We start from the raw sequence: 10,670 nt of genomic DNA on the forward strand, positions 1-10,670 counted from the left end.
GCAGTCAGCAGGTTTAGGAACCAAAATCCAAGTGTTGTTGTTATGCAGAGAGTTTATTTCAGATTCCATAGCAGTAATCCACTTAGCAGATTCATCAGAGTTAACAGCCTCAGAATAAGAACAAGGTTCAGTTTGATCCACATTGTTAAACACATTGAAAGCATACATGGACATGTTGTAATCATCATACCTAGCAGGCTGTCTAACATGCCTTCTCTCTCTATCTCTAGTAAGTTGATAATCATTCAAGTTATCATTCACAGGCACATCATTTAGAGCAGGCTCTTGCACATCATGGTTATTCACAATAGTTTCAGGAATTACTGGGTCAAGGGGAGGAGTAGGTTCAGGATTGGGCTCAGGTTCCACCTCAAAAGGAATTACAGGAGTAAACGTGAACTCATACCTAGCAGCATCATAAGCATTTATGTTCTCCACCTCACTTGGAGCAGCAGATTGTGAGGAATTCAATAAACAAGGAAAACTCAGCTCATTAAAGGAGACATCTCTGCTAATACAAGTTTTGAAACCTGGTACAGACCTATCCCACAACCTGTACCCCTTAACACCTTCAGGATAACCTAAGAAGATACACTTCTTTGCCCTAGGTTCCAGTTTATCAACACTTTGATGCACATAAGCAGCACAACCAAAAACTCTCAAGTTATTCATGCATACAGGTTTATCCCAAAACACAGACTCAGGAAGCTTACCAAGCAAAGGCACAGAAGGAGATCTATTTATCAAATAGACTGCAGTCATAAGGGCTTCACCCCAGAAATGTTTTGAAAGACCAGAAGCAACGAGGAGACTCCTAACTCTCTCAAGAAGAGTTCTATTCATTCTCTCAACAACTCCATTTTGCTGTGGAGTATAAGGGACTGACTTGTGCCTAATGATGCCTAACTCAGAACACCATCTATCCATGGAATGATTACAAAACTCAAGACCATTGTCAGTTCTTATGCATTTAATCTTCTTCCTAGTTTGGTTTTGAATCTGCACAGCCCATTTAGACAACTTATCAAACACCTCAGATTTATGCTTCATGAGAAACACCCAAGTTTACACCCAAGTTTTTCTAGAAAAGTCATCTATCACAGACAAGAAATACACATTGCCACCATGAGTGGGCACCTTTGCAGGGCCCCAGACATCAGCATGCAAATATTCAAGGATTTCAGTGCTAACATGCTTTCTTGGATAGGGAACAGATGTGGGAAATGCAAATTTGTGGTGTTTTCCTAGAATGCAGGGTTAATCTTGTCATTTCCAAAAACTCCAGTCTTTTTCAGGATATTCATGCCCTTATTGCTAATATGACCTAGTCTAGCATGCCAAAGTGCAGACTTATCATCATGAACCACATTAGCAACTTGTAAAGGCACAGATTCAGCATGCACAACATACAAATTTCCCTTCCTAAGTGCAGAAAAGACATGCTCAGAATCTTGCTTGAATTGAAAACTCAGATGATCAACAGATCCAGTTACCCTATTATCAGCAATTTGAGACACAGATAACAAACTGAACTTCAAGTTGGGAACATATCTGACATCAGTCAAAGTGAGATATTTTCCATTTTCAAATCTTAAACAAACATCACCCTTTCCAATAATTTCACAATTTTGACCATCAGCTAGAGCTACATGACCAGACTTGACAGGTTGTAGGTTAAGAAACATGTGCTCATGAGGAGTAACATGAAAAGTACAGCCAGAATCAATGAGCCATTCGCTGGAACTCATAGTTTTTGAAATAGCATTTGAGTAACTGATAAACTGAAAATCAAGGTCATGCATCATGTAAACACAATCATCCTCAAACACATTATTGGCATTCTGACTAGGCTCTTCAGGGGTGGGTTGCTTTTTCTGCTTAGGAAGTTTACATCTGTTTATGAAATGACCTGGTTTTCCACAGTTCCAGCAGACCTTCCTAGGCTTTTGATCAGAGTTTTGGTTCTGGTTTTGACCTCTATACTCAGAATTCTGATTATAAGGTCTCATATCCTTAGGCCTATCCTGGTTCTGACCTCTATTGTGGTTCTGAGTTTGGTTTTTGTTAACATACAAGATTTCACCATGTAAGGGGTTTGACTTAGTCAATTTCAGTTCACTCTCCTTAGACTTAAGGCCATTGGTGATCATATCACAGGTGACTTTTGAACCACCATATTTCAGGGCTGACTTTACTTCAGAGAAAGGCTCAGAAATAGAGTTTAAAAGAATTTGGGGGGCATACTTCTCTATAGAATCATCTCCAGCAAGTTTCAGGTCATGCAAAAGTTTATTAAAATTCTCCATGTTGGTATCTACATCCTTAGAAGGATCCATTTGAAAAGACATGAATTGGTTTTGCAAAGACCATGTTGACACTTCAGAAGGAGCAGCATATATAGCATTTAAATCATCCCACAAATCTTTAGCACAAGTATGATGTGACACCTTTCTGACCACAGAGCTACACAAATTTAACAAAATGGTGGCCCTAGCACTATCATTCATATCATGTAAAGCAGCATCAGTAATAGCTGCATTAACCCTGGTGGTTATAGCCCTTTTAACTTTTTCTTTAACTAGTATGCACTCAATCTTGATTTTCCAATCTTGAAAGTCATCTCTGCCATTAAAAGGTACTACATGCATGTTGTTCATGTTGATGCAGATGAAAGCAAAGAAGAACACAAAAGCACAGAGCAAGAGACACCACAGCAAAGGTCACCAGGACCTTAAAGAGGAGACTAATGGAGTTCAGGAGCAGGGAAGAGCCCAGATCTCAGCACAGATTAATCTGTGGAGCAAGGATTCACACTGGTCCCTCCAAAAGTTCCAACAGGACTTAACAGAGTCCAGAAACTCTCAATCTGAGAGAGTTTTCAAGGTATTCAATCTTTCAGAGAACAAAACAAAAACACAGAGCACAAAACACAACAAAAGTTACAGGTGTACTACTGTAAGCCTCGTATCAGTCAAGCTATCCAGGCTACCACGCACGAGAAGACACTTTAAAGTGAATTCAGACGGACTGGACCGTAAGCTTAGACCAACGGTGAGCTTTTGAATGCTCTTGAGGTTACAGGAGATAACACAAGAACACAGACAGAGGAAAAACAGCAAGCGGAAGCAAACAAGAGAGCAGGATCGCAAGATACCAAAAAAAAGAAAATAAAAGCAGCACCTTGACCAAGCCTAAAACTAGGAGCTAAGGTTACAGCCGCTTTACCAGAGCCGGACTCTTCAGGAGGAAGAGCCGGACCTACCTCAACCCTTGCTCGTCGGGAGCGAGTCGGCGCAGCCAAAGGGCGGCGGGGTGAGAGGGATGTGTTCGGGGGGAGCCCCGGCAAGGTCCCCGTGGCTCTGATACCACTGTTGGGTATCTTCGCCTTGCCGGGGTTACTCCTCTTGTTTCCCGAACCTCCGGTCCGTCTCACTTCGTGCTCAGGCACTTGACTCTTCTCCTCCTGTTCTTCTCTTCTCAGCTCCTCCTTCCCTCTGTCAGATCTGCACAAAATAGACAAGCAAGGAGTAACAAGATACTAGAAAGAAAAGAACAGAAATACATGAGTAAAAGTTCAGAGAAGGGGAAAAGGTGTCCTTCGGGACACAGGGGGCTCAGATTTTCCCCTTTAAACTCAGCAACCCTTCCGGCAGCTGAATGATCAACGGCGAGGTAAGGACGATGGAGCAGCTTCACAGATCTCAACAGAGCCACCAACAGCAGGAGCCAAGGTCAGAACTCCGGCAGCTCAGATCTTCTCAGGTAACCACCAAACAGGGCTCCGATGATCAGGAAAACCCGGTGATACCTCCACCCACGTCAGGGAATCCCGTATTATCGAGGAGTTACTCACAAAGGAATAGCAGAGCCTTTCAATCCTTGATAATCCGTATTCCCGGCATGAGAAAGCATCAGAGATATAAAGGAAGGAATGACAACGGTGGGATGAGACACCATTGAAGGCGCTGGAGAAATCAAGGTAGGAGGGCGGTGGAAGAGGGGAGGAAACGAGGAGTCAGAGAGAGAGAGGATTTAGGGTTAGAGATGGAGCGGCGCAGGTGAGAAATGAGAGAGAGAGAGTGGGGACGCGGAGGGATATATCAGGGGTGTGAGTGGGCTAGGGTTAGGGAATGGGCTGGGATGAGAGATTGGGCTCGGTTCTGGGCCCTGAAGTTGGCCCAGACCCAAAAGAAAAGAAAAGGGAGAAGGAATGAGAAATGGGCCAACCTCACATTTCACTTTCGCAACTCATAAATTGAAAACGGAATTTCTCTGGACGCAAAAACACCATGAATCCACGGCATTAAAAAATTTGAATTCAAACATCGATAGCTGAAGAAGTGGTGGCTGAGATTGAGAGCAATGGGGGAGGTTGGGGCGATGCGATTGTGGTGGCGCAAGCACTCCCGCAATTTACTGCTGCCTACTGGTCAGTTCAGTTGCGGCAGGGTGGAGACCGGAGGGAGGTAGTAGATTTTAGAGATAGTAGTATTATAAGAAAGAAAAAAACCAGTGAGATATAATTTCGATTGAGAAAAAAATAAATTCTATATTAAATTTGTGGGAAGAAATTCACAAAAAGAAAAAGGTAACATATACAACTAAAATATCAAAATATACAACCGCACAAACGCACTATATCCTCTATGGGCAACTAATATCTCTAAACAAATAATTAAAATTTTCCACCTACCACCACTACTTCGCCGGCGATCCAAACTCAGCCACGCCACTGCCGACAAAAACCTCAGCAACCCCTCCCGCAATCTAAAAGCTTGCCCGTTTTAACGACGTCAATGTGATGTCGGAGCCCAACGGCGATGCCGCAACCTCAATATCAAATGAGTCGTAGCGGCGGAAGAGCTCCACCAGCAGCAGCCTGGCCGCCAGCACGACAAAGTCCTTCCCGGCGCACTGCTTGTTGTTGACGGTGGCGTGGCCGCTCTCCGGGCCGTTGGACCAGACCACGTGCTTCAAGAGCCTCTCCCCTTCTTCGCCGACGAACCGGTCCGGCACGAACTCCTCGGCCCGGCTGAATATCCTGGGGTCCTTGGTGGCGAAGGGCTGGAAGCCGAACAGCATCTCCCCCTCCTTGATCCGGAACGCCGCGTCGTGCGACTCCACCACGAAGTCGCGCTTCGCCTTGGCGTACTGCGACGCCACGGGCGGCTCCACGCGCAGCGCCTCGTACACCACCGACTTCATCAGCGGCATGCCCTCCATCGCCGCCATGGTCACGCCGCCGCCGCCGCGGGACGCGATCGCCGCCCGGATCTCCCTGGCGAGATCCGTGTGGAGCCTGGTCCCGGCGCGGGCGACCCACTTGAGCATGTTGGGGAAGAGCTTCTTCATGCCGCCGAAGGAGTTGAAGCACGTGGTGTAGAGCAGATTGTGGCAGGCCTCGTCGCGGGAGAGCCCCAGCTTCTCGGCTTGGTCGAGGAGCGCGGCGGAGTTGCCGAGGAAGAAGTCGTATAGCCTTTGATAATCCTTCTTGATCAACGTCGGCGGCAGCATGAAGTTGTGTAAGAGCCCATCTTCAACGGGCCGCGGCAGGCCCAGAGTGAGCAGCGGATGCAGCTGAAACAGTACCCATTTCGTGACGAGCTTCGGCCCGTCCGCCCCGAGTTTGGTATCCCTCGGGTCGACTCCGAAGAAGGAGCGGGCCAAGAAATTGAACGCCGCCTGATCGCTGGGCGGCCCGAAGTCGGCTTTTCCCTTGGAGGCCAATTCTCTCTCTAAGTTGTCGAACAGCTCGGTGTAACTGCTGTGGAACTCCGGCATGACGCGATCGCGGCGGTGGGAGAGCATGAAGAACATGAGCTTCTTGAGCTTGGCGTGGTTGGGCTCCGATGGGTCGAGGAAGGAGAGGGTGCGGTAGCCGCCGGTGAGCTCCACGGAGGGCATGTAGGTGCCGGTGAAGAGGTCCTTCTTCTCGACTTTATCGGTGTCGAAGAGCGCCGGAAAACTCTTGCCGTCGAGCAAGGCGACGACGTTCGGGTTGAAGGAGATGAAGGGGCCGGGTGGCATGTTGGTTCGGAACACAGTGGATTGGTATTTCTTGATTCTCGATTTGAAGAATTCGTCGCGCCCTTGCTTGTAGAAGAAGTCTTCTCGGTCCTTCCATGGCCCGATCAAGGGAAGCCCGTAATCTCCCGGGATTTTGCGGATGGGTAGCGTGGAGGGCGTCGCCGCCGTCAGTGGCGGCGGAAGTGGCTGTGAAATGTATGGTCTCTCGGATATGGTGGCGGTGATGATCGGCTGAGGCCTCAAGGGTTTTGAGAAAGCGGGTAGCTTTCTTGTAGAGGTTTGGGAAGAGAATTGGAGGTGGGGAGGAGAGAGAGATGAGAGAGAATGCGAAGCAGCCATTGCCGAGTGAGTTATGAGGATTTTGACTGCTACGAAATGAGTTTGATTGATTTAGTTGACTATTCTGGAGGTATAAATAAACACGGGAGGGCATAATAAAATAAAAATAAAAATAATTATTAATGTGATTTTGCGATCAAGTATAAAAAACATGGGTCGGAAAATTTCTACTCTATTACCGGCGCCGTCCAATGCTACCAATACAATATTGAATAGTAGGAAAGTTACGAATGAAGAAAAGTATGGTGAATTCCGCTTTCCTAGAAATGTCACAAATAAAAAGGAGTAACTTTTTATTTTTATTTTGGACATACAATTGAAAAGTAACTAGATGTACTGGAATCAATTGGTGACCGACCTTAAACAACTGTAGCTACTTTGGAATGCTAAAGTTGCGGATCTTTCATGGCCAATCTCGATATAGAATGAAATCCAGTGCACCGTATTTTATAAATTATATCTCATCTCGTGTTTTATTTTTAATTTTTTTTTTCAGTTTTAAGTTTATACTATATTTTAATTTAATATTATAATTATTAACTAAAATTTATTTCATTAAATTAGGACAATATAATTATTTTTTATTATTTAATTTCAATTTTATTAGCTAATAACAAGTTGATACATTCAAAGTTATGATATATACTCCCTCCGTCCGCCAAGATTATGTAAAATTACTTGGGCACAAGATTTAATAAAATTGATGATGATTTTGATGTAGTGAAGAAATTATTCCACCACTTTATGAGATGTGTGGTTGAGATTGAATTTGAGATGAATTTTTGTAAATAAAGAGTGTTAGTAAGGATAAACTATTAAAGAGGATGGTGAGACCATTGCCTTAAAAGGAAAGTGACATAATTTTGACAAACACCTGATATAGTAATTTTTACATAATCTTGGCGAACGGAGGGAGTACTATTTTTAGAAAAGTTTATTTTTTTAAATAAAAATTAAGTATAATTCATAATATTATACTCCCTCCGTCCCGTTAATGAAGTCCCCTTTCTTTGGGCACGGGTATTTAGGAGACTAAAATTAAGAGTTAAATCAAGTCCCCTTATTCCCACTTAATTACTCCCTGCCGCACCACCGCCTGTGCACCACCACAATTTCTGAACCACCGCACCACCGCCTGTGCACCACCGCCTGTGCACCACCGGACCACCGCCTGTGCACCACCGCACCACCGCCAGAACAGTGAACGAAAATAAAAAAACGGAGGCGCCTTGAAATCAAAAAACGGAAATCACCAAAACACTGGAAATCAAAAAACGGAAATCACCAAAACACTGGGCCTTAATTTCAATTTCTGAGCCGGAACACCAAAACACCACCACAGAGAAATCAAAAAATGGAAATCTTTCAATTTCTGAAATTAAAACAACAAAAATAATTGAAAGGGTGGAGGCGAGCCCTAATCGTTTTGGGCGAGCAGGAGGATGGTGGAGGCGGAGCAGGAGGAAGGTGGAAGCGGCTCAGGAGGATGGTGGCGGAGGCGGCTCTGGAATTGGGGAAGGAAGACGGGCGGCGGTCGTAGGGGAAGGAAGGCCGGCGGCGAGCCTTGTTTCAGAGAGAAAAGGCGAAGAGAGAGAGAGGGGAAATGAGGGAGGCGGCGCCGGTGGAGTTAAGGGTTTCTAGGAGAAAGGGGAAGTGGTGTTAGGTGAAGGGAGAGAAAGAACCAGACAAGGAGCAAAGTGGGTGGGGGTGAAATTGGGGGTGGAAAGTATTAACACTTAATTAAATCAACTAATCAACCCCTAATTAATGCCAAAAAAAGGAAAGGGGACTTGTTACATGGGACGGCCCAAAAAGGAATACGGGACTTGAATATTGGGACGGAGGGAGTACTAAGTTTTATTTTTATAAAAATAATTGTAAAATAATATATATAAGAATGGGACATAGTGGCACACATAAAATTGTGGGACACTAGATCTCATTCCACTCAATATACTGTTCGCAATTTATTCGCTACGCCGCAAGTGTACGGTGTAGTTGCAATATAGGGAAGTAAGGTCGTATTCCACAAGGATTATTAGTTAATTCTAGTGATTATCCTAATTCACTGTATTAGGGCTATTTAGACTAAACAATGAGATGATTGGTTGAATTATCTAATTAATTACATAACAAGTGCAAAGACAATTTGAATCAAACAAACAAGGTGGATTGATTAAGTGATAAAGGTGATTTGGGGACTAGGCATCAATGGATTAGCAATTAGACTTCAAATTAGCTCAATATTAGTCTCGACGTTCCTATTTATCTAGAGTGATTTCCCCACTAGTTTTAGCCCCCTTCCGAACGACTAAAACAGTAGATTACGGGTCATAGTTGCCGTCTCCGGTCAACTTCTAACCTATAACTCCCAAAAGCACAAAGGATTAATAAACTCTCACCCAACTCTCCTTTTGATTTATTGAGTCGATATGTTTCAAGCTCTTAATTTATTATGAGTATCCTCTCCCGATTCAAATCACAAATGAGAAAATGCTTAGAAAGTGGCCAACAATCCATACAAAAAAGAATGCTAGGACTTGAAAAGATAATGACAAGAAAATAAGCAAGACATATATTAAGCATAATAATCAATCCATTACATATATAATCTACTTGCCTTACCCCAAACCAATGTGGGATTTTAGCCTAACATGTTCACAAACAACATTCCAAAAATAAAGAGATACATAAATGAGATAGAGAGTAAATGAGGCTAGAGTTCAGTGTGGGGAGGATTGGGAGTGATGGAGTTGGTGTGTGTGTTAAATGATAGTGAAAATGAGGGAGAAAAGGTGTTAAAAGACTAAACATCGCGTCTGGGCCCACCAAGGGGAGGAAGCCCGCCTTTTTCCCGCGGTCGCGGTAACCACCGCGGCCGGAGGAGGGAAGCCCGCGGCCGCGGCTCGGACCGCGGGTGCTTTCCAAAAGCGTTCTGTGTAACATCCCACATTTTATTATTATTACTATTTTGTGATTTAATGATTTATTAAAATTCGAGAAAATAGTCTCTTTATATTTTATTCTCGAGATTATGTGTAAGGGATTTCAGGAGTCAGAAATTGTGCCTAGATCAGATTTTTTTATTGGGTTGATAATAAATATTTATTTATTTTATTTTATTTTATTTGGGTCTTATATGAGTTAATTTGATATAGATAAAGTATTGAGCTTTAGTTTGTGATAACAGGCTAGGTATATGACTTATTTAATTTTTATCTGATATATATCAATATCATATTAAATATGTGACACCCAAATCCAATTTAACTTTAAATGAAAACGCACGCGAAAAATCATGACTATAAATAAATATTTATGTGAAAATAAAGAAATAAATATTTTATTTAAAACATTTTACTCAACATAACATCTTTAAGGAAAACTAAATTTAAAATATTTGATTCGCCATTCGACCTTCCACGCGTCTCCGGCCTTTAAAACCTGAAAATGTTAAATATGGGAAGAGCATACAGGGTATACTCAGTGTGGGATTTATTTAAATACATGCCGTGATTATTTATTGTCCATTTTAATAATATGTGTTTGCCATGTGTGTTGTAAATTCAGTTATATCGCTAGGGGCCCGCTCAATGGGTCCAGGACTTCACCGTCCTTGGTATGCCACAATGCGATTTCATGTTACAGTTAGGGTTGCAACCTATTCGCCAGGGGCCCGCTCAATGGGTCCAGGACATTAAAGTCCTTGGTATGCCACCGTGCGAAATTCAATTATCAGTACAGTGCAGTGCGTATATGTTGACCATTTTATTAACGTGGACAATGATTGCATGTTCCCACACTGAGTATATTTCATATGCTCATCCCATATTTAACAGTTTCAGGTAATTGACGTTGGAGACGCGTGGAGGGTCGAATGGGCACATCAAATCATTTCGCAAATGGTTAATTTTAATTGCAATGGCATCTAAGCATCTAATGCTTTACTTAGTAAAGTTTTGTGTTTTAAATTGATTTCAAATTATGATTGAATTAATAGTTAAATAACTTCATGGCTTGTTTATGTCATGATTTGGGACAATGTGTTGATTGTTGACTTTAAATCAAAGTTAGTATTTGAGTATATTATTTAAAAGTTAGTATTTTCTTAAAATCGTTTTAAAAAGTGTTTTAAAATTTATTTAAAAGTGTTTTAAAGATTTATATCGCTTAAAGGTTTACATTATTTAAATTATTTTTTTGAATATATATGTACACATATATACATATAGACTTCCGCATTAAATATTTATTTAAAAATTTAGAATAACACCTTAATTAGATTAGGGACGTTAATAAAATGG

The 10,670-nt window shown here is 42.6% G+C and overlaps 1 protein-coding gene across 1 annotated transcript; it reads right to left on the reverse strand.

Annotated features, from left to right (window-relative positions):
• Nucleotides 1-4,529: 4,529 nt before the first annotated feature.
• On the reverse strand, nucleotides 4,530-6,633 carry LOC130986543 (allene oxide synthase 1, chloroplastic). Its single transcript, XM_057909983.1, has one exon. It carries the CDS (start codon nucleotides 6,364-6,366, stop codon nucleotides 4,768-4,770), a length of 1,599 nt encoding a protein of 532 aa, XP_057765966.1. The 5' UTR covers nucleotides 6,367-6,633; the 3' UTR covers nucleotides 4,530-4,767.
• Nucleotides 6,634-10,670: the final 4,037 nt, after the last annotated feature.

Source organism: Salvia miltiorrhiza, chromosome 5 (assembly GCF_028751815.1).
Source record: "Salvia miltiorrhiza cultivar Shanhuang (shh) chromosome 5, IMPLAD_Smil_shh, whole genome shotgun sequence".
Classification (NCBI taxonomy): Eukaryota; Viridiplantae; Streptophyta; class Magnoliopsida; order Lamiales; family Lamiaceae; genus Salvia; species Salvia miltiorrhiza.